Below are 24,003 nucleotides of genomic sequence, written 5' to 3'. Positions count from 1 at the left end.
ATGTTAATGGTAATGATGAAACTAAGGGATTCTTTAAGTTTGCAATTACTTTAAACGTTTTTGGTTTACAAAGGGCTTGGTGCAGCTAAAGACTGCTGTAGTCACCTTGGACCTAATCCAAAAAAGAAATGCCATCTTTATCATCCTCTGTTTCCATACCGGGAGGTGTAACAGCTATGGAGATTGCTGTGAGCTCTTAATAATGAGCTAATTTTTATATATTAAGAAAGGGGAACCTGTGGGAGTCCGTTTTCAGGTTCCTTGTGGCTTTACCCAGCAGGTCTGCATAGAGAGAGGATGATTAGACCACGGGCCTGAGTGCAGGTGTCTGAGATGGTCTGCACTTGGCTGTCCTGGGGGGAGGTCTTTTGCTCCACCCTTTGGCGTTTCTATAAATACCCTATAGCAGAGACTGTCAGGGCCCATTGGAAAAGGTTCCAGGCCCTCTCGAGGCTATCCTGTATTTTCTGTTTATCTCCACACTCTAAATCCTTCTATCTAATATTTCCTACTACTCTCACTCAAGAACACTCTGGGGAAATGTGGGGGCAGGTGGGTAGTCCACCTGCCCCCACACTTCCTTTTTTTTCTTTTTGGATGGGAAACAGTTAATTATTTCTATTTCACTAGGGGTTAAGAGTTTGTTTAAAATGCTTATCTGATCTTGATTTAACTGTGTTAGTTCATATATATCAAGAAATTTACCCATTTCTTTGGGATTTTCCTTTATTGAAGAACAGGTTTTTAAAGTATGTCCTTATGATTTTCTGGATTTCCTCAGTGTCTGTTGTAATGTCCTCCCTTAATCTCTAATATTAGTTATTTGGATTTTCTCTCTCCTCCTTTTAGTTAATTTGGCTAAGGGTTTGTCAATCTTTTTGATTTTCTCAACCGTTTGCCTCATTGATTTTTTGTATTTTTTGTTTGTATTTTATTGATTTTAGCTTGGAGTTTGATTATTTGTTGCCCTGTGTGTTCAAGGATACAGCCAGCATGGAGACACGCGCCTTTAATCTCAATACCAACCATGGAAGACCTGGAGGCCTGTATAGATGGGCAGTGACGAGGTCATGTGGTTGGGTTTACAACCAATGAGAAGGCAGAACAGAAAGTCAATAAAAAGACAGATACACAGGAAGTAGGTCTCTTTCAGAGGTGAAGGACGACAGCTGCAGCGAAGGGTAAGAAAGGTTCTTTTTTTAGTCTCAGCTCTTAGCTACTGCTCTGACCTCTTGGGCTTTTAACTCTGCATTTGGCTCTGTGTTTCTTATTTAGTAAGACTGTTACATCTACAACTTTTTTCATTTATTTTACATACCAACCAGTTTCCCCTCCCCCTCTCCTCCTGTTCCCTCCTTCCCTGACTCCCATCTACCCCCTACCCTACTGAGTTTTTTGTCTTAGTGAGCTGAGCTTTCCATACCAAAATTTAAATTTGAAAATTTTTAATATTTCAATCACTTTATTAAATTCGCCTTTCACATCTTGTATTAATTTTGTGTTACATCTATGTATATGTGTGTGTATGTAGGGGGATATGTGTGTGTATGTAGGGGGGTACATGATTGTTGAGGTCAGAAGACAACTTGTAGGGAGGTGTTGGTTCTCTCCTATGACCACATAGGGCCCAGAGATGAAACTTTGGTTGTTAGACTTGGCAACAAGAGTCTTTGTTCAACCATCTTGCTGGCCCATATTCATTTCTTAAAATTAATTTTTAGGGTAGCATATAAATGTTTCAGGCTTTTTATGGCATCTTCATACATATGTATCATACTTTGTTCTCAAGAAGTCCCTTCTTCTACTAACATTGCCTGTCCCCTTAGTTGATTCTATTTCTTCTATGTTAGTACCTCTTTCTATTTGCATTTACATGTAATCTACTACTCTATATTTCCTACCTTTTTAATTCCCTTTCATGATCTCCTTTCTTCTTGTTTTGCAAACCACAAACAGGTATAACACCTATCTATCTATCTATCTATCTATCTATTTTCTACCTAACTATGTACGTACCTACCTACCTATCTTTCTGTCTATATCTATATATAATTTTAGACTTAGGTTCTTCATTTGAGACAAAACATGGTATTTATCAAAAATGGACTTGATTTACTTAATAAAATGATTTCCGGTTTCATCCATTTTTCTGCAAATGTCATGATTTTATTTTTCATTATGGTTCCATATAATTCCACTGTGTATATGTAGCACATTTTCTTTATTCATTTATTTGGTATGAATGTTATGGTTCCATTTTTGACTATTGTGAGTGATGCAGGTATAAACTTGGTTGTCAGAGTATCTTTGTGATATATTTACTTAGAGTTCATTATTTCTTTATTTCATCCAGCTGTCTGTGCATATCTGAATTCATTCAGGAGTTATTTATATACTATTTGATTTGATTGAACTTTCTTATGCTTATTTTGAATTCCTTGATATTTCATCTAATTTACCCTATTGGAGATAATTACTGAACAATGAGCAATTTTTGAGCAATTTTTGAGAAGTCATATTGACATGCATCTGGAATTACATTATTTATTGGTTTTCTAAAAATTATTCATATATATATATTTGTGGAGATATTTTCAGTAATCAAGTGTGGCTGGGCTGTACTAGGCTTGAGATGTTGTCTTTCTACACTTGTTGTATTACACTGTTCCTGGAGAGACATGAAAACATTGTCTATTAACCTAAGATAGGGAAACAATGACAAACCATAGTACAGATACCACCAAAGTCCAACGTGGTGAGCCAATGAGTTTTATTGGGGTTACTTACAGGAATATAGGTAAAAGCTTATTTACAGGAGCAGAAATGACTCAAAGACAGATGCATCACCAAAGTCCAGCCTAGCATGGGTAATAACAGCTCAGCAAGGCTGGAAACCTGCAGCACACTGCACAGCTTGCAGGTAGCTCAACAGGTTGGAGATTATCCTTTATGTCTTAGTTAGGGTTTCTATTGCTACGATGAAACACCATGACCAAAAAGCAAGTTGGGGAGGAAAGAGTTTATTTGGCTTATACTTCAGCATTGCTGTTCATCACTGAAGGAAGTCAGGACAGGAACCTAAACAGGACAGGATCCTGGAAACAGGAGCCATAGAGGCCATGAAGGGAGCTGCTTACTGGCTTGCTTCTCATGGCTTGCTCAGCCCACCTTCTTATAGAACCCTAGACTATCTGCCCAGGGATGGCACCACCAACTATGGGCTGGGCCTTCCCTCATTAATAACAATGAGAAAATTCTTTACAGCTGAATCTCATCGAGGCATTTCCTCAACTGAGGCTCCTTCCCCTCTGGTGATTCTAGCTCGTGTCAAGTTGACACACAAAACCAGCTAGTATGCCTTTATAGATAAATTTGGCTGTTCTCTACTTCCAAGCAGCCAGTTTGTTTGAAGGTGTCTTTTAACAGTTCCTACTGCTTATTTATGCTTGGGGAAGGAAAGAACTACTGAATATGATCAGCTTAAGGGACTTTTTGAAGATATTTGAGTTTACTTTGTGATTTTAGGGAGCTTTCATGCAAGATGGAATGTTTCACCTCCCCTGTGACTTAATGAGCTTCCTTGCAAGATGGAAGGTGTCTTAGTCAGTGTTCTATTGCTGTGAAGAGACACCATGATCATGACCACTCTTATAAAGGAAAGTATTTAATTAGGGCTTGCTTACAGTTTCAGAGGTTTAGTCCGTTCTCATCATGGCCAGGAGCATGGCAGTGTAAAGGCAGACATGCTGCTGGAGAAGTAGCTGAGAGTTCTACATCTAGATTCATAGAAGGAAGAGCGAGAGATTCTGGGTTTGGCATGGGCCTTTCAAACCTCAAATTTTCCCCTACACCTCCACGACACACTTTCTCCAGCAAGGCCACACTTCCTAACCCTTTTAAATTGTGCTACTTCTCAGATGACTACACATTCAAATATATGAGCCAGTCTTATTTAAACCACCAGAGAAGGTTTTAATCTGTTGGAGTATAGCACAATTGATTAAAAAAAAAAACAAAGCCGGGCGGTGGTGGCGCACGCCTTTAATCCCAGCACTCGGGAGGCAGAGCCAGGCGGATCTCTGTGAGTTCGAGGCCAGCCTGGTCTCCAAAGCGGAGTACCAGGAAAGGCGCAAAGCTACACAGAGAAACCCTGTCTCGAAAAACCAAAAAAAAAAAAAAAAAAAAAAACAAAAACAAAATATAAAAAAAAACACCTCAGTGCGTGTGCTCAAGGCACTCAAGGCTCAATTTCCTGCACTGCTCCAAGAGTAAATATTATTTGCAGAAGCAAGTAAAACAACTAGACTAAAATACAATAACAGTCAATTAAAAACAATCATTCTTCAACTAAAAATTCTTATGGAGTAGAAGAGCACAGATAGTATGGCGTGTATTAAGATGCTAGTTTTTAAGGTTAGGAACGAAAGGGAAACAGGAAAACTAGCAATGGAATCTGTACTCATTGCTGTTTTCCAGTTGTGACGGTTTGAATAGGAACAGCCCTCACAGACACATGTATTTAAATGCTTGGCTATAGGGAGTAGCACTGTTAGGAGGTGTACTCTTGTTGGAAGAGGTGTGGCTTTGTTGGAGGAAGTGTGTCACTAGGGAGTAGGCTTTGAGGTCTCAGAAGCTCAAACCAGGCCTAGTGGCTCACAGTTCACTTACTGCTGCCTGCTGATCCGGATGTAGAACTCTCAGCTCCTTCTCCAGCACAATGTCTGCTTCATGCCACCATGCTTCCTGCCATGATGAGAATGTACTAAACCTCTGAACTGTAAGCAAGTGCCAATTAAATGTTTTCCTTTATAAGCGTTGCCATGGTCATGTTGTCTCTTTCACAGCAATAAAAACCCTAAGACACCAATGTTTCCTTTCTTCTTTGTAACAGAAATAGCATTTTGCTTCCATTATCCACTTCACAGGATGGCCGACTTCCAACTATCCCTTGCTTATTATCTGGAGATTGTAGCAACTGATGCATGGGTGTCATGCATTGCATTCTTCCTCCTTTGTTTAATTTTGATGGCTCACATATATTTTTCTAGAAATTCTATTTTTTCTTAAAAAATATGAATTTTCAAAGTATTCTGTAATGATCCCCTAGTTTTCACAGCTGTCTGTTTTAATCTCCCTCTGTTCTTTTTCATATTCAATTTTGCTAATTTGTTTTCTGTTTCTTTTGATTAATTGGCTAAATGTTTAACAATACTGTCTAAACTTTCAAAGAAATATTTTTGTTTCATTTCTTTTTACTCTTTGAAAATTGTGTACATGTGTACAATGTTGAAATTAATTTAGAGCCTTTTTACTTGATTAGAATATAATTACACTTAATTACACCCTTATATACTTCTCTCTTATCCCTCTAATCACTCTCATACTCCTTACTCACTTTCAAATTCAGAGCCTCTTACTCTTTATTGATACACACACATATATGTGGACGAGTATATAAATGCAATTTGATGAGTGTGTTTAGTGTTGCTTATATGTATACTTAATAAGGCTACCACTTGAGGTTGGATAACCATTTAGGGAGCTCATCTCTGGGGGAAAACTAATTCTCTTTCTCTCAGCAATTTTTAATTGCCTGTAGATCTTCATCTAGGGGTGGAGACCTATACAGTTTCCCCCATCCATGTTGGCATGGAAACTAATGTTGTCAATGTTCAGGTATTGTTTTAAACAAGCATACTATTGACATTTTGTGGGTATAGTTCTCTATCAATAATTAGGAGACAACAATCTTGCAGCAGATTTCCTGTCTCTGGCTCTAACACTCAATCTGATGCCTCTTCCATGATGTTTCCTGATCCTTAAGTCTTGGGGCTTGTGGGAGACCTGCTCCCACTTTTTACCCCAGGGTACTTGAGGAGGGAGAAGTGAGAAATATTTAGATAGAAGTATAGAGGGGGGGGAGAGAGATAGAAACACAGGATAGCTCGGAAGGGCCTGTATCCTTACCCACCAGCCCCTTCTGTCTCTTCTTTTTTTTTTTTTTTTTGGTTTTTTCGAGACAGGGTTTCTCTGTGTAGCTTTTGCGCCTTTCCTGGTACTCGCTTTGGAGACCAGGCTGGCCTCGAACTCACAGAGATCCACCTGGCTCTGCCTCCCGAGTGCTGGGATTAAAGGCGTGCGCCACCACCGCCCGGCTCCCTTCTGTCTCTTCTAAAGGGCTTTTTAAAGGAATGCAAAGGGGTAGAGCAAAGACCTCCCCTTGCTAGATCAAAGCATACCACACATCCAAGTGCAGACCCTTCCAAACACCTGGTAACCAAGCACGTGGTCAAGCAATCCTCTAATGGAGCTCTGCTGGGTAAAGCAAGGCTCAGATCTCACTAGGAACCTTTGTGGGCCTCCACAGGGGCTGCATTGTAGATTTATCCAGTGGGACTGGGGATCCCACAGTTACTTGTTCTCTGCATTTTGACTAGTTGTGGCTTTCCATAATGGTATACAACTGTTGTGAAATGAAGTTTCTTTAATGAGAGGACAGAGCTATAGTTATCTGTGTGTTTAAGTATTTCAAATGCAGTTAGGACTTATAATGGTTTAGGAAAATGGCAGTAGTTAGTTCTCCTCTGAGATCTGTGACCTTACTAGCTACCAGTTGTCTAGATTTACATTACCAGTCATGATTTCTCTCCTATTGAGCGGACCTTAAGTCCAATTAGACAGCTATTGGTTACTACCAAGATATAAGTGTCATTGTTATAACTTTGTTGACCATTGTTGTAACTCATCAATGTCATAGCTAGGTAAGACTACTGAATGCTTTTCCCCTTGGCAGCTTGCATAGCACCTTCTCGTATTATGAAGATGAGTACTCATGAGTGGAGTCTTTTGGATCATATCCAGCTTAATTCCTCTAAGAGTCTTGTATCTGAATGTGTACTGTCCTTAGCAATAGGAACTTACCTTCAGCTTTGGGAGGCAACCAAGGATCAGCCCCAATATTACTATTTTTCCTATCTACTATTTTGGGTTTGTCTTTTTCATGGTTTTCTCAGACCTTGATATTTGAGTTCTTTCTGAAAACTTCATTAAGTACAGACACCTATAAACTTCCAAAATATAAGAGTACTATATCCCAAAGTTTCTGGAAAATTGTTTTTTTCATTATCATTTTATTCTAGAATTAAAGTTATCCCTGATTTCTTCAATGGCCCACTAATAACTTAAGAGCACAATGTTCACATTCCATGTGTGTATAATTTCTATAATTTCACTTACTATTATTTCTTAGTTTTATCCTATTATAAGACACAAAGAAATCGTTTTGATTAAGTTTTATGTTTTTAAGACCTACTTTAATATCTAAAATATGTATCTTGGAAAAAATTCAGCAGGCTAGTGAGAGGAGAGCATATTCCATAGCTATTAAGTGAAATACTATTTTTGAAATTTCTCTTAATCCAATTAGGTCTATAGTAAAGTTTTAATATGAAGTTTGATTAATTTTTGTCTGGATGAGCTACCTCTTTATGGGAATATGGGTACTGATATCTTCCACCATTATTGTATCATGCCCTATCGCTTCCTTTATGTTCAGTAATGTCTGCTTTATGAAATTGAGTACATCAATGTTTGGTGTATATGTGTTTATAATTGCATGTCTTCTTGATGGATAATTATTACCATTAATATATAGTTACCTTTAGCTTTTCGGATTTACTTTGATTTAATGTCTACTTTGTCAGATATGAGACCAGCTACTCCTTGCTTTCAGCTTCTGCTTGTATGGTACATCATTTCCCATTCTTTTATATTTGGTATGTGTGGTTTTCCCATAGTAAAATGCGTTTCTTACAGATATCAGATAAGTGGATCTTGTTTTAAATCAATCATTTACTCTGCTCTTTAAATTGGAGAGTTAAAACCATTTCAGTGTGTGTGTGTGTGTGTGTGTGTGTATGTGTGTGTGTGTGTGTTTGGAGGGTGGGCATTCACATGTATGGGGAAGACAGAGGTCAACTTGAAGCAGCCAGTTCTCTTCTTATACCATATACATCTCTAAGTCCCTCCTGTATTGAATGTCTATATTCTTCCCTAGATTTGGAAGTTTTCTGAAATAATTTATTTTTTACTTTTTAAAGTTCTACTTATTTTATGTTTATATATTTTATGATCATTTTTCCTGAGTCATGTGCATGCCTGATACTTTCAGAAGTCAGAAAATAGCACTGAATCCTCTGGAACTGGAGTTATAGATTGTTGTGAGTTGTGTGGGTGCTGGGAACTGAACCCAGGTCTTCTGCAAGAGCAACAAGTATTCTTAACAGTTGAAACATCTCTCCACCCTTATTACTTTTTAAGATTTATTTTTAAATTTTTAATTTGTGTGTATGTGTGTATACACTGTGTAAGTGGGTGCCTGGGGAGGTCAGAAGAGGATGTCAAATCCCTGGTAGTAAAAGGTATATCCCCTGGTTGCAAGTTGATTGATGTGGGTGCTGGGAACTAAACTCAGGTCATTTAAAAGAGCAGTACCCTTAACTGCTGAAACTTTTCTCCAACCCCTTCTTCTATATTTCATTGAAGATGCATTTTGAGCATGCGATGTGTATTTCAGATTCTTTTTCTATCCTGAAATCCTTGAAAACGGTAGTTATGTTTGCTTATTTTTCTTTATTGCTGTCTGAATGTAATAATTCCTAATTTGTCTTCAATATCTAATTGTCTTCTCTTTTTATCTAACCTATCAGTAATGCTTTCTACTGTATTTTAATTTGGTTTATTTAATCTTTTTATTTATTTCAAATATTTATACTTTTGGTATTTCAATTATTTCATCCATATTTCTGATTTTCTGAAGCAACTTCTGAATTCAGAACTTCCTGTAATTGACTTATTAAATTGGCTTCCTTATTTTATTCATCTGTACGAATTATCCTGGGCTCATTGGTCAGTTTTCAAACTGAACTGTTGACTTCTTTCAAGATCTTTGGATTTAACCATTAGGCATTGTGACCTTTCAGAGGAGTTGTGCCTTCTTGCCTTTCCACAGTTCTTGTGTTTTTAAGTTGTGATTTGTGTATTTGTTGAGGTGAGTGTCTCTTCTTGATTTATTTTGGGGATATTTTACTGATCAGCATTATCTAGAGATCTCACCTACTACACTGAAAGAGAAAAAGGAAACAAACTGCTGTGTCAGCAGCACCACCAAACTGAATCATAAGGAAAGGGACAATTGAAATCTAGCCAAGCCCTTCTATGTCAATAACACTGGAAAATAAAGTGGCAATGGTAATGCAGAATAAGCTATGAAGTTATGCATTCACTAGGAGGAATGTAATTTTAAAAATAAAATAAGTAATGTGGGCATGTGTAGAGAGCCGTGCACGGCCGTGCCTCAAAGATGGCGCCGGCGTCCGGCTTCTGCCTTCTCGATGGCAGGTGCTCCTTATTTGGCTAAGGCTAGGATCTGGCTTGCTTCCGCACACCTGGACCTAATCTGGCTTGCTTGCTTGCGTATGTCTGACCTTATTGGTATTGTCCACGTGGCACTATGGGGTTGATTGCCCAGTGGCTATAAAGGGCGTGGGCTGGCTTTCCCTGAGAGAGAAGGAAGATCAGAGGAGATCAGAGTGAGAGTGAGAGAGTGAGAGAGTGAGAGAGTGAGAGAGTGAGAGAGTGAGAGAGTGAGAGAGTGAGAGAGTGAGAGAGTGAGAGAGTGAGAGAGTGAGAGAGAGAGTGAGAGAGTGAGAGAGAGAGTGAGAGAGAGAGTGAGAGAGAGAGTGAGAGAGAGAGTGAGAGAGAGAGTGAGAGAGAGAGTGAGAGAGAGAGTGAGAGAGAGAGTGAGAGAGAGAGTGAGAGAGAGAGTGAGAGAGAGAGTGAGAGAGAGAGTGAGAGAGAGAGTGAGAGAGAGAGTGAGAGAGAGAGTGAGAGAGAGAGTGAGAGAGAGAGTGAGAGAGAGAGTGAGAGAGAGAGTGAGAGAGAGAGTGAGAGAGAGAGTGAGAGAGAGAGTGAGAGAGAGAGTGAGAGAGAGAGTGAGAGAGAGAGTGAGAGTGAGAGTGAGAGTGAGAGTGAGAGTGAAGGAGAAGATGGCTTTCCCCAGGGTCAGAAGATTGTTCAAGGTTCCTGAATAAACTGCTTGGAGAAGAGCCTGGTGTTGTGTCTTCCTTGCTGGTCGAGGCGGACACGACAAGTGGTGGCCCGTACAGGGAACCTTTAAGGCTCAGAACTCTTCGCAGTCAGGGCAGTGCACTGGTAAGTCCCCAGGTAAGGTGGGGATCCGCGACAAAAGCGGACAGGAAAATTAAAAGGAAACGTAGAGCCATGACCAAAACGGACAGGAAAATTAAGTAGAGCTGTGACCAAAACGGACAGGAAAATTAAGTAGAGCCGTGACCAAAACGGACAGGAAAATTAAGTGGAGCCGCGACCAAAGTGGACAGGAAGGTTAAGTGGAACTGCGACAAAAGCGGGCGGGAAGATTAAAGAAAGTGAAAGCAGGTGAAAGCAAAAGTGCTGCTAGCATCATGGGCACAATTTCTTCGCACCCAATTTTTCTGGCTCTTAACGAGCTGCTCCTTTCAAAGAAATGAGAGATTAAGAAGAGTAACCCGGAGGTTTGGAGAAAGGTTAGAACTGAAATGCAGCTAGCTTGCCCAGTGTTTCTCAATGCCCAGACTCAACAGAGATACCATGACCAGATAAATCACCTAGCAACAAGGGCATGAAAGTCCCTACCTAATAAAGGGGAAGTGAGTGGTAACCTTACTAAGATCCTTCAGGGATCTATGGAACCTTTTTCAGATTTTGTGGCCCACATGGTCGAGGCTGTAGGCAGAATCTTTGAGGACCCAGATGCCGCGATGCCGCTTATAAAGCAGCTAGTTTATGAACAATGTACCAAAGAATGCAAGGCTGCGATCACCCCTTATAAGAACAAAGGTCTAGAAGTATGGATAAAAGTGTGCAGAGAATTAGGGGGACCTCTAACTAAGGCAGGCCTTGTGGCTGCAGTTATGCAACTTAGTAACAAGAAAGGAGGGAACACTGGGGCATGTTTTCGGTGTGGAAAAATGGGCCATCTCAAACGTAGCTGCCCTCAAGGAGAAGGTAACTTCTATAGTTTCATTAAAGAGTATAAATAAGTAGATGTTAATATGTTATATGTGAGTTTGTAAAAATGTGTAAATGTTGAGTGTGAGTTTAGGCCTAAGCACATGTTATATGTGAGTTTGTGAAAAGGTGTAAATGTTGATTGTGAATCTAAGCTTAATGTATGTGGTGAAAGAACCTGAGACACAGAAGGTTAGTATCCTAGCAGACTTCAAAGCAGGCAGTCTGAGCAGTTTTCAAAAGCAGAAGCCGCTAAGCTAAGAATGGCGGACGCCAGAACCAGCACAACAAGGCATCCGCAGCTGAGATCTGTGGAAAATCAATGCAACACAGAAAAACCTCAGCTAACAGCGAAAACGGTGCAGTTTAAAATTACTGACTCCGCAGATGGGAGTATAATTAGTGGAGTATGATAAAGATGGGATGTCATCCTAGGTTTGGTTTGGGGAAGTTTCTCCAAGGCAGAAAAGATCCAGTTCAGGCGCAGAGTAGACCACCTAGACAGGGATTGGGTTTTTCATAGGGGCCACTGAGGAAGGAATATCCATTTCCTGGAAAACAGAGGACCTGGTATGGGTACCTCAGCGGCCACTTTCCTCTGTAAAGTTATCAGCGGCAGAAGAGCTAGTAAAAGAACAGCTTGAGGCTGGACATATACGACCCTCTGTGTCCCCTTGGAATACACCTATATTTGTCATTAGAAAAAAAAAATCTGGAAAGTGGCGATTGTTACATGACCTTAGGGCTATTAATAATCAGATGCAGGTCATGGGTCCAGTGCAGCGAGGGCTACCAATTCTATTGGCTCTGCCAGCCTCCTGGCATATTATTGCCGTGGATATAAAGGATTGTTTCTTTTCCATTCCCTTAATTTGGATGCCTCGGGGAGTTCATCAGCAGATAGGCATCATAATCCATACAGCCCTATGAAGGGCATGGTGAAGTGGAAAGATAGCCTCACGGGTAGCTGGCATGGCCCCGATCCCGTGCTGACATGGGCGGGAGGTTCTGTTTGTGTTTTCCCACAGGACCGGCTAGACCCTATCTGGGTACCTGAACGATTGGTGCGACAGGCCCCTCAGACGGAGAGACGTGATGACACCCCGGAAGCTGATGTGCCTGATCCTGATAACCCTGATTCTGACAAGCGTGCCAGCGGGAGCAGCTGTGGATCGACTACTCTGGGCTCTTATAAAAGCCTGGCCATACCCTTTACCCATAACATCACATTCTAGTGTATTGCTTTATTTTTGAGTTGACTTGCTGCAGGAGCAGAACCCAGATCCTGCGCAATTAGATCATTGCGGTCAACTCCACCCGTGTGCACCTGGCCTTTCACCTTTTTAAAGGAGTGGGCGGGATTAGGTGCCCTGGCAGGCCTACTGGTGCTTGTCTCCCTGATGTGCCTGTGGTGCATTGTTCGTTTAAGGGTTTCTCAGCAGCGCAATGCAGCCATGATTATCCAAGCCTTTACAGCCATAGAGGCTGCACAGTCTCCCCAGGCCTGGCTGGCCGCATTAAAAGCTTTATCGCGCAGGATGCGAGGCTAGTGCACTGCACTTGGGTCTAGCTGTATTGCAAAACCCAAGAAGAGCAAGTCTAATTGCATGTGGGTTGATGCCCTAATTCCCACCTCTGCAAAAAAGGGTATCGGACGGGTCAAGTGTTCTCTGGGTGGATGACACCTGGACTAATACCAGTACAATGTCCAAGTTTTTTTTGGCAGAGATTAGACCTCTGCTCTTGCCTGCTGCTTAAAACAATAAAGGGGGAACTGTAGAGAGCCGTGCACGGCCATGCCTCAAAGATGGCGCCGGCGTCCGGCTTCTGCCTTCTCGATGGCAGGTGCTCCTTATTTGGCTAAGGCTAGGATCTGGCTTGCTTCCACACACCTGGACCTAATCTGGCTTGCTTGCGTATGTCTGACCTTATCGGCATTGTCCACGTGGCACTATGGGGTTGATTGCCCAGTGGCTATAAAGGGCATGGGCTGGCTTTCCCTGAGAGAGAAGGAAGATCAGAGGAGATCAGATTGAGAGAGAGTGAGAGAGAGTGAGAGAGAGTGAGAGAGAGTGAGAGTGTGAGAGAGTGTGAGAGAGTGTGAGAGAGAGTGAGAGAGTGAGAGAGAGAGTGAGAGAGAGAGTGAGAGAGAGAGTGAGAGAGAGAGTGAGAGAGAGAGTGAGAGAGAGAGTGAGAGAGAGAGTGAGAGAGAGAGTGAGAGAGAGTGAGAGAGAGTGAGAGAGAGAGAGAGAGAGAGTGAGAGAGAGAGTGAGAGAGAGAGTGAGAGAGAGAGTGAGAGAGAGAGTGAGAGAGAGAGTGAGAGAGAGAGTGAGAGAGAGAGTGAGAGAGAGAGTGAGAGAGAGAGTGAGAGAGTGAGAGAGAGAGAGTGAGAGAGAGAGTGAGAGAGAGAGTGAGAGTGAAGGAGAAGATGGCTTTCTCCAGGGTCAGAAGATTGTTCAAGGTTCCTGAATAAACTGCTTGGAGAAGAGCCTAGTGTTGCGTCTTCCTTGCTGGTCGAAGCGGACGCGACAGGCATGGAAAAGGCAAAGGAAAGAACAATGTTAAATAAAAGAAAAAATTAAAAATAATAAAGAATGTGAACTTGGGTCATCCAGAAGAGCACCCAGGGCCCTTAATGCCTGAGCCATCTCTTGAGCCCCTTCTGCTATAATTCAGAGTAATGGACTGAATTAAAATGTAATGACTAAAATTTTTGGTGGAGGAAATTTGAAAAGAGGCCAAAGCATAGTTGCTGCTCACTGTACTTATTCACGTCTACAGGAAGATAAAGAAACAAGGAGAGGGGCTGGATAGATGGCTCAGAGGTTAAGAGTGCTTCCTGCTCTTGCAGAGGACTGGAGTTCAGTGTCCAGCACCAGAGCTGAGTGGCTTGCTACTGCATATAACTTAAGCTTCAGGTGATCCAATGCCCTCTTCTGGCCTCCATGGGCTCCTGCATTCACATACATACCCCCCCCCCACACATACAAATAAATATACAAATAAACCTTGGAAAAAGGAAAATGGAGATCATAAAGATATGAAAAATGGAAAGTTTGTTGAGGAAATGAGGATATATTGAAAGTTGTGGAGAAGGAAGGTGAAGACGAAGCATCTGTAAGCGTTAAAGAGAAATCTCCCTTGAAGAGCAATGTTCTTTTAGGGCAAGATGTCCCCCATGTAAGCTTCCATGTTGTGACAATGTAAAAACATTTGTAAGGAGAGAACTTAAACTGAAAATGCAGCTGAAGGGTTTTTCTGCCCAAAAAACTGACTGTCTAGGAAAGTTTTTTTCCAGGTTCAGCAACAAAGGCTTACAAAAGCTAATACTGCCATGATAGAAGGGAGCTAGTCTACATCTTGGTAACCCAGCAGAACTGGGAAGCATCATATCCAGGATGATGCTTTTACAGACATATGAAATGAAAGACTTGGAGGTGTTGAGACCAGTCAATCTACCTGCAAGGTGGCCCTAAAAGTCCACTGCATGAAACAGGGAAGGTGAAGTGTAAGTTGCAATGGACACTCTAGTATGTTGGAGGTACTGGTACTATGAAGACATCTACTGAGAAAAGCTGAGGGTACCAATGGGCTCATCATTAAAGAGAAGCTATATGTGTTACAGGTAGGGGACCTGAAGGGGTAGGGATTCCCAAGCTCATTGGAGCCCAGATGATGCCATCGTAAATCCCAGCTGTGAGATATCAAGGTGTAGGATTTGCTGTTTCCCATGCTAGGTTTAACTTTTGCTCTGATCTCATATTTCCTTGTTATTATATGATTTCTCCCTTTTGGAGTGGGAATGTTTATTCTGGAGCCTTGTATGTTAGAAGGATGTGACCTGTTTTCTAATTTTATAGATATTCACTGTTAAGAGATTTTCTTTTCCTTTGGTTTGTTTTTCTTTTATTTTGGTTTTTCAAGACAGGATTTCTCTGCATAACAGCCCTGGCTGTCCTGGAACTCACTTTGTGACCAGGCTGGCCTCAAACTCGGGGATCCACCTGCCTCTGCCTCCCAAGTGCTAGGATTAAAGGCATACGCCACCATCACTCAGCTCAAGAGATTTTCTTGAGTCTTAGAAAAGAATTTATGCTTCAGAATAGTGTTAGGATGGACTAAATGCATTTGAAACTGAGACTTAAGAGTTGTGAATCAGAATATTATGGTTTCAAGTTCTGTATTTGGCTATAAAGTTGACAAGCGGTGGAGCTGTGCAGACTAGTCTTGACTATCAATTTGATTGGAGTGGGAATTTCCTTGAGAATACACCTCTGGCTGTGACTGTGAGGCTGTTTCCAGCAAGGTTTAACTGATGAAGAAATACCCACTCTGAATGAACTGCAGTCCTTGACTTAACAAAAGGAGAGATGTAACTGAACAGCAGCATTCATCTTTTTCTGCTTCCTGACTATGCATATACTGTGAGCAGCTGTCTCATATGTCTACCACCATACCTTCCCAACCATGATGGACTGTCCCATCAAACTGTGAGCCACATTAAGGCCTTCCTTTCTTAAGTTCCTTTTGTTATATAAATGAGAAAAATAACTAATAAATTCTCCTCCCTCTTCCTGCCTTTCTTTCTTTCTTTCTTTCTTTCTTTCTTTCTTTCTTTCTTTCTTTCTTTCTTTCTTTCTTTCTTTTCTTCTTCTTCTTTTTTTCTTTTTTGGCTTTTTTGAGACAGGGTTTCTCTATGTAGCTTTGCGCCTTTCCTGAATCTCGCTCTGTAGACCAGGCTGGCCTGGAACTCACAGAGATCTGCCTGCCTCTGCCTCCCGAGTGCTGGGATTGAAGGCGTGCGCCACCACCGCCCGGCTCTCTTCCTGCCTTTCAATGATTTTCTTCCTCCCAATACCCTCCCCATTTGCTGTGATGTGAACACACACACACACACACACACACACACACACACACACACACACACACTCCATATATACATATATATGTATATGTTTAAGCCTAGGTTCTGCATATAAAAGAAAATAGTGATAATTTTTCTTTCATTTCAGTACACTCTCTTTCCCCCTTTTCCTAAGTTTGGAATAGTTCATCCTCCCTTATACTTCTTTTTCTACTATGTATCATATATAATAGTTATGCATTTATATCTATACTAGACAAAGAAGAAAAAAGTCTGCTTTTCTTCTTTACGAATCTGAGTTATTTTACTTAAAATGATCATCTTTGGCTCACTCAATTTTCCTTCAAACAAAACTCTTTTCTAAGCTGGGCATTGTGGCACATACCTTTTTTGTTTGGTTGTTTTTTAATTAATTAATTAATTAATTAATTTATTTATTTATTTATTTTATTAAGGAATTTTTAAATTCATTTTTCATACCCTTTAATCCCAGCACTCGGGAGGCAGTGGTAGGTGGATCTCTGTGAGTTTGAGGCCAGCCTGGTCTACGAAAGTGAGTTCCAGGACATCCAGGGCTGTTACACAGAGAAACCCTGTCTTGACACAAACAAACAACAAAACCAAACAAACAAAACTCTTTTCTGTATACACCACAATTTCCTCATCCATTAATTGGTCTATGGGCATTCAGACTGGTTCTGTATCTTGGCTCTTCTGAATAGTGTATCAATAAACATTGATATGAAAGTATCTCTGTGGCATTCTTGGATCCTTCAGTAATATATCCAGGACTGGTACACTTGGACCACATGGTAGTTCTATTTTTGGTTTTTGGAGGAACCAGCGCACTAATTCCCATAGTGATGACACTAGTTCAGTCTCATCAGGAGTCAGTGTATTAGTTTCCCATTGTTGTTATAACAAATTGCTACATGTATAGTAATTATTTTATAGTTTAAGAGATCAGAAATCTAAACCAAAGTTTTGGTAAGGCTGCTTTCTTTTGGCTTCAGATGTTTCCCTATACTTTTCAGCTTTTAGAGTCTACCCTCAGGCCTGTGGTCATGGCTTCATTCTTACACTTTTACTTATTGTTTCTGTAGCATGTCTTACTACTTATTCTGATCCTGCTGCCTACCTCTAGCAACAACTCTTGGTCAACATTAATCATACAAGGTAACATTCCCCAGCTCAAACTCAAGTTAAATACATATATATTGTCTATTTTACTATTTAACATATTTACCGGCTTCAGAGAGTATCATATCTTTAGCAGGCAAGTATTTATCCTACCACAGTCACTGAGTTTAGAAAAAAAAACCACATGGTGCTTCTTTAAGGGTAAGAGATAAGGAGAGTGTCACTTCTAGGTTGGGAAATGACATGGATACGGGCAATAGGTATAGGAACCAGCATAATTTACAAGAAGACCATCAAAGAGTCTAAAGTAAAGGATGCAATCAAGTGGGAGGAGAAAAGTCCAGATCACACATTTGCCTTGAAGGCAGAAAGGACGATCCCAGTGTTGTGTACGAGTGATTGGGAATTACAGAAAGTTCCTAAGTAAGCCTTCAACTGGCAATATACAAGCGGCAGTTTTGAGGATGATTAATCTAGAAAGGACAGGACATTGGCACTACATATTTTGTCTCTGTTGAAACATCACTAATATCTAATGTTTTGTCAAAAATACTTGAAGAAAAATTGGTAGCAATTTCAAAGGAGAATGAAAAGGCAAGAGAAGGATAATTCTAGACTCTGTCCACCTTTGGAATGCAAGACACAAAGAACAACTAAGAACTTCTTATAGTGTTTTGCAATGGAGAACAATTTTCATTTGAAAAGGAGAGGAAAAAAAAGTACACCAGGCTTACCTCATTGCCACATTACTTCCATCAATAACAACTGGTCTTAAATTATCACTATTGTCTATTTCATCTTCAAGAGACAATTCAGGGCTTGCAATCTCTCTGGAGCTAGCCCCTCGGGGCAGTAACAGACTCAAGTTGACTTGCCCTTCTGAGTCACCTTTGTTTCCAAGTCTGACAAGCTCTGCCAATACATCATTAATAAGTGATTCTGGGCCTAGTTTATTAAGCACTGATTGAATTTGTTCTTCTGCATAGCCCAGCTTTAGAGCAAAGTCCATCTTGGCTTGGTATTCCTTCTCTAAGTCTAGCTTCCCATCCTGTAAAATGCTGCTCTGGGAGAAGCTTGGCCGGTCCAGGCAGGGTGACCGACAGAGCTGGCGATGTGGCTTGGAGGGCATCTCTTTCTTCTTCAACTGAGTATCTGCAGATTGGTAGCTGTTGTGGCCACTCTTCAAGCTCGTCTGTTCAGGGTCACTCTCAGAGCTCATCCATTCTTCAGCATCAGCATTGCCTCGGTCTGTCCTGTCCTGCTGCTTTGGCTGCTGCTTCTCTTCCTTGGAAGCACTCTTCTCCATTTTTGGTGTTTCCACGGCAGCGGTGGCTGTCATCCCGTTCACTGGGTACTCAGAGATCTAATCAGCTATTTTTCTTTTTAACCTGCTTGTAATCCATGTACAGGGGCATTCCTCTACAGTAAAATGTTGGGGGTAGCAATGGTGCAAGAGTTTATCTGTTTGGTTTTGTATGTTCAGATGTTAGGCAGTCTCTACAAATAAACACATATGGCATAATCATATATAATAAACTTCTGGGAAAAAACAGAATACACAGTTTTTCCCTCAGAAATTACAGATTCTCTGGCATTTGACTTTCCTGTTTACAGTGGTATAGAGAGTCATAAGTTCTCATTAATATAGACAAAATTTCAGTAGAGGTAGTAAAGATATTATTACCTGAAAGCACAGCTAGAGTTATTATTGCAAATTTGAGAGAAATTGCATTCTAACAGTGTATGTGTGTGTGTTGTAGACAGGACTCTTTATTCCTTTTTGCTGGTGAAGTATTTCTAGATATTCCACCAGATCCTTCTTGTAGGTGCAATCTATTCCTGAGAAGCATATATTCATCATTACTTTTTACAAAATGTCAGGAATCTCATCTTTCAGCAAAACTAAATAAAGACTAAAATTGCTTTTAGATAACTAAAGTATCATGCAGGGGAAACATTACAAAGGCATGTTCTAGATGTGTGTGTGTGTGTGTGTATGCACGCACACATGCCTGAATATATCTGCCACCTCTTTTACTTATTATAACTGGTAAACAAAAGGAGCAAACCAGCTGTGCGTAGTGATGCATACCTCAAGTCCCATTTTTTCAGGAGGCCAAGACAGGAGGTTCCCTTGAGCCTTGGGAGAGATATCCCTCTCCATAGGCAACAGAGGGAGACCCTGTAAATCAGAAAAAAAGAAAAAAAATCAACTGAACTTGTTTGATAAACAATTAAAATATTACGTACAGCAGAGGATTAGACACAATTTTATTTCTAACTTTTCTAGGACACACTTCACCTGTCCTGACAGTTTTCAGTTCTAATTTCTTTCCTCTTCTTGGAATTGGAGTGTTTCTTATGTGCAAAGTGAAGCTATTCAGTGGGATCTAACAGAATAATCGTAAGGATTACATAAGAGTGCTGAATATGCCTAGACCAGTGAATAGAATACAGTCAATTCTCAACACAAATTCTCAAAGAAGCGGCAGATTCCACAGCTCACAAGGTGTGTCTTTTGGACAGGGTCTGTCACTGTAGCCCAGGCTGGCCTTGAAGTCATAGGAATCCTCCTGGCTCAGCTTCCTGAGTAGTGGAGCTATAAATGTAATTTACTACATCTGGTTCAGAGCTGTTTTTACATTTTAATTTTATTTTTGAGAAGGTTCTCACAATGAAGCTTGGCTAGCCTTGAACTTGCTATGTAGACCATTACGGCCTTGCACTCACGGGAGTCCAGGAGCCTCTGCCTGCCCAGTCATGAAATGAAATGCATGTACATCTATACTCACCTATTTGTTTATTTTAATATTTTTAGTTTTGAGATTGAATTACATGATTTTTTTCCATTTGTTTTCTCCTCCAACTCTCCCATATACTCAAGATTGCTCTCTTTCAAATTGAAAGACTCTTTTTCTTTAGCTAGTCTTACATATTGTTTATTTGTAAGGAAAGTGGAGCAAGGACATAAGAGCTGTGTGAATGGCAAACCTCAAGCATCAGCTGTTCTCGCTAATCTAAAACAAGGCTATCTATGTAACCAATATACCAGAGACTTCCAGATCATGTCAATTCTATTTATACAAACAAGAAGAAAAGCTACAGATAGTTCAAACAGTGTTACGGCTGTTCCTTTACTTTGAGATTCATATCTGGAAACATTAATACTGAAATGAAATTTCTGAACTGGTATTAAGGAAGTATGTAATGACTTCTCTTGTGACTACACTACTACTTTTGGCCTTACTTTTTTTCTTTCAGCTGTGTATGTGGCTCATGCTTGTAATTCCAGCCCTTGGAGTCTGATACAAGAATAGTTCCATGAGTTCAAGGCAAGCCTGATCTACACTGTGTGATCATGTCTCAATTGCCTTTAGTTAATTATCGAACATAAAGATACCAATTTTAATTTTGCTTTCCCATTCATCTGAGTTGTTCAAACTTTCAAGTTCATTTCCTTTGGAATTTTTGCATTTATTGATTTATATTTTGTTCTCTTCAGAATAATATCTAGTGTACAAAAGGTACTGATGTTTTTGTCTAGCACTTATTCAAAGCTCCAAAATGACTTAAAAACAACCATTTATAGGACTTCATGTTTATTTTGGGTATATATTATTAAGTACTTATAAAGGACTATTTTGTTGCTCTTAGATAGTATAGTATATTGTTACTTTCCAATATATAGTATATATTGCTTTTCCTTCTCTCAGGTATTTACCTCTATTTACATTGACATCCTTGAAAATTTCCACCATGTTCAAGAAGACACATAACATGATTAAACTCACAGAAAATACTACATAGACCAGAACCTCTTATTGAAATCAAGCATTACAAATCCCACTTAAAGAGAAAAAATAGCTCAACAGAAAGAAACTTGAATCAACCTTTAAAACCATTACGCAAATTTAAGAAAAGTATTTGTAATACATCTTGTATTGGTATATGCCACATATTTTTACTTGTTTCAGAATGGAACTGGAAACAAATTTCTATACCTATATTCATTTTTTCATTACATTTTAGCTAACATATAATTTAATATTTTATGATACTTTCTTATATATAATTTTACCTTGTATATATATGTATAAACTTCATATATTTATATGTAATGGTAACACACACAAACTGTGTGTACTTTGCTCATATTTTCACCCCTCCTTTATCCTGTCTTGTCCTCTATCTACCTACCTCTGGTTCCCTTCCTCCCCCAATATTCCTCCTGCTTTCCTGATATTTATATATACTGGGTTTTTTTTTTGAGAGACAGGCTGGTCTAGAACTTGATATACAGTTGAGGGTGACCTTGAGCTTCAGATTCCCCCTGCCTCCACCTCTGAGGTGATGGGATCATAGTTATGTGCTACCACATTGGGCTATACACATATTTAAATGTAAATTTCCTATGTAAGAGAGAATGGACAGTATTTGTCTCTTTTTTTGTTTCTATTACCTTCTCTTGTTACCTCCTCCCCCACTATTAGACCCTTCCTCATTCAACAGCATACTCATTCTACTGTTAAGTATACATACAGATGTTTAAATCTAGATTCTGCATATGAGTAGTAACATGATGAGCCATTTGTCTTTTTAAAGCTGACTTCTTTCACTTAACATGCTGATCTTCAGTTACTTCCACACAAAGAGCACAATTACATTCATTTTACTGTGAAATCAAACTGCTGTGAGTGTGCATAGGTCTACCACACTTTTCTGTTTGTTTGCTGATGGTCATCTAGGCTTTCTCTATAGCTTAGCTAGTTTGATTAATGTTTAATGCTGTAATAACCACTGATCTGTAAGTCACCTCTGAAGTGTGAAGTTTCAGTACCTCCTAGTGCTCTTCCTAGTCGCTTTTAAAATCTATTTTTTTCTTAGTTCTTTGGCTAAAGATCCATGTTTTATTGGTCTTTCTAGCCCTGGAGCTTAACACATTGTCTAACACTGTTAGTTTTAATGAGGAGATGGTACACTTCTGTTGTCTTGTCTCAAGTTTGCAAACTTACATCCAGGTTTTCCTGGGACATCTCTCAGTTTGTGACTGTTGTTCTAGTATAATTACTAATGAAATTTCTTCATTCTCAAGTCCCAGCTTGAGTAAAATTGAGGGGGGTGGTAATAAGAAAGTAACAGGCAGACAAGGAATATGATCAATACACATTATTTGTATGGAAACATCATAATGATGGTCACTACTTTGCACACTTAATATAAAATTTTAAAAATACAGGCTGGAGAGATTGCTCAGAGGTTAAGAGCACTTGTGCTTCCAGAGGATCCAGGTTTGATTCCCAGTATCCACCTGGTGGCTCACAGCCATCTGTAATTCCAGTTCTAGTGAATATGATGCTTTCTAGCCTCTACAAGCACAAGGCATTCATGCAGTGCACATATAAACATGAAGGCAAATACTCTTGCACATAAAAAAAACAAATATTTGAAAAAAATAATATGAATGCCTTGGTCAGTGTTCTATCTCTGTGAAGAGACACCGTGAAAAAGGCAATTCTTACAAACTGGGGGGCAGGAGGAGGGAGGACAGGGGAATCTGTGATTGGTGTGTAGGGTGAATCGAAAATCTCTTAATAAAAAAAGAAAAAAAGCAGGAAAAAAAAGAAAGAGAACAAAGGGGAATATATGTGGTTTGGTGGGAGGAAGGGCATGAAAAATGATGTGATTTTATTATAATCTCCAAATATACAAAAATTAAAAAACAAAAATAATTTGAATTTTAAAATAAAAAACAAAACAAAACAAAAGAAGGCATTGAATTGGGGCTTTCTTAAAGTCTCAGAGGTTTAGTCACTGTCACGGCACGAAGCATGGCAGCACACAGGCAAATACGAAGCTGGAGAAGTAGCTGAGATTTCAACATCTGGATCCCCAAGCAGCAGGAAAAGAGAGCCACTGGTCCTGGCTTCAGTTTCTGAAACTCCAAAACCCACCCATAGTGACACCCTTCCTCCAACAGGCCACATCTACTCCAAGGCCACACCTGCTAATCCTTTCAAGTAGTTTCACTCCCTGATGACAAAGCATTAAAATATATGAGCCTATGGGGCCCATTCTTATTCAAACCACCACATTCCACTCCCTGCCCTCCATAGGCTTGTAGCCATACCATAATGCAAAATACATTTAGTCCAACTTTAGAAGTTCCCATAGTCTATCACAAGCTTCCAGTAGAAGGCATGGCCTAGATTAAATCTAGATTAAATACCTGGAATAAAGGTGTGTCTTCCTGCTTCGAACATTCAGAATAAAAGTAGATCTTCCCACTTCAAATTAAGCAGAAATCTCTCACAGGTATGCCCTCCATTTTTGGGTTTTAGTTAATTCCAGAAGTAGTCATTGACAACCAAGAATAACCATCAACCAGAGACCTTGCATGGAACTGACCTAGGCCTTCTGCAAATGTGTTGCATTGTGTGGTTTGGTCTTCTTGTTGGACTCCTAACTGTGGGAGCAGGGGCTGTCTCTGAGTCTGTTGCCTGCTTTTGGGTCTCTTTCCTACTGGGTTGCCTCAGCCAGCCTTAATAGAAGAGGAAGTATGCAGTCTTACAGGAACTTGATATACCATGGCTTGTTGATGTACATGGGAGCCCTGCCCTTTTCTGAAGAGAAAGGAGGAGGAGTGGATGTAGGGGGAGGAAGGAGAGGTTGTGAGAAGGGACTGGGAAGAGAAAAGGGAGGGGAAAATGTGATTGGGCTGGGAAAAAATTAATAAAAGATGTGTATTGTAGTAGTTTGGGGGTCACTGAAAATTGGGCACTGACAGTTGTATGCATAGGGTATGGAGGGAGAGTTGGGCTTCTGGACTCCCCTTTCCTATCACTGATGCTGGGATAGAGGATATTTTGAACAAGTGTCCAATATCTGACAGAGCTGACATTGATTTTGTAGCTCCCATCTGTGCACATCAG

The 24,003-nt window shown here is 40.1% G+C and overlaps 1 protein-coding gene across 14 annotated transcripts in view; it reads right to left on the bottom strand.

Moving 5' to 3' along the window:
• The window catches only part of Zc3h12b (zinc finger CCCH-type containing 12B), a 216,968-nt gene that overhangs the window by 17,626 nt on the left and 175,339 nt on the right, over positions 1-24,003 (bottom strand). For 12 of the 14 annotated variants that reach the window (XM_052733026.1, XM_052733066.1, XM_052733076.1 and 9 more), the window contains 2 exons: positions 19,167-19,256; positions 17,809-18,571 (listed from right to left, as the gene is read on the bottom strand). In XM_052733026.1, coding sequence (XP_052588986.1) covers positions 17,809-18,413 — 605 coding nt within the window. In that variant the 5' untranslated portion in view covers positions 18,414-18,571; positions 19,167-19,256. The remainder of the gene's footprint in view (positions 1-17,808; positions 18,572-19,166; positions 19,257-24,003) is intronic. The other 2 variants (XM_052733113.1, XM_052733107.1) reach the window with 1 other exon arrangement.

This window comes from Peromyscus californicus, unplaced genomic scaffold, assembly GCF_007827085.1.
Source record: "Peromyscus californicus insignis strain IS unplaced genomic scaffold, ASM782708v3 Scaffold_10__1_contigs__length_136768540, whole genome shotgun sequence".
Classification (NCBI taxonomy): domain Eukaryota; kingdom Metazoa; phylum Chordata; class Mammalia; order Rodentia; family Cricetidae; genus Peromyscus; species Peromyscus californicus.
This window is presented reverse-complemented; position numbering and strand designations above follow the sequence as displayed.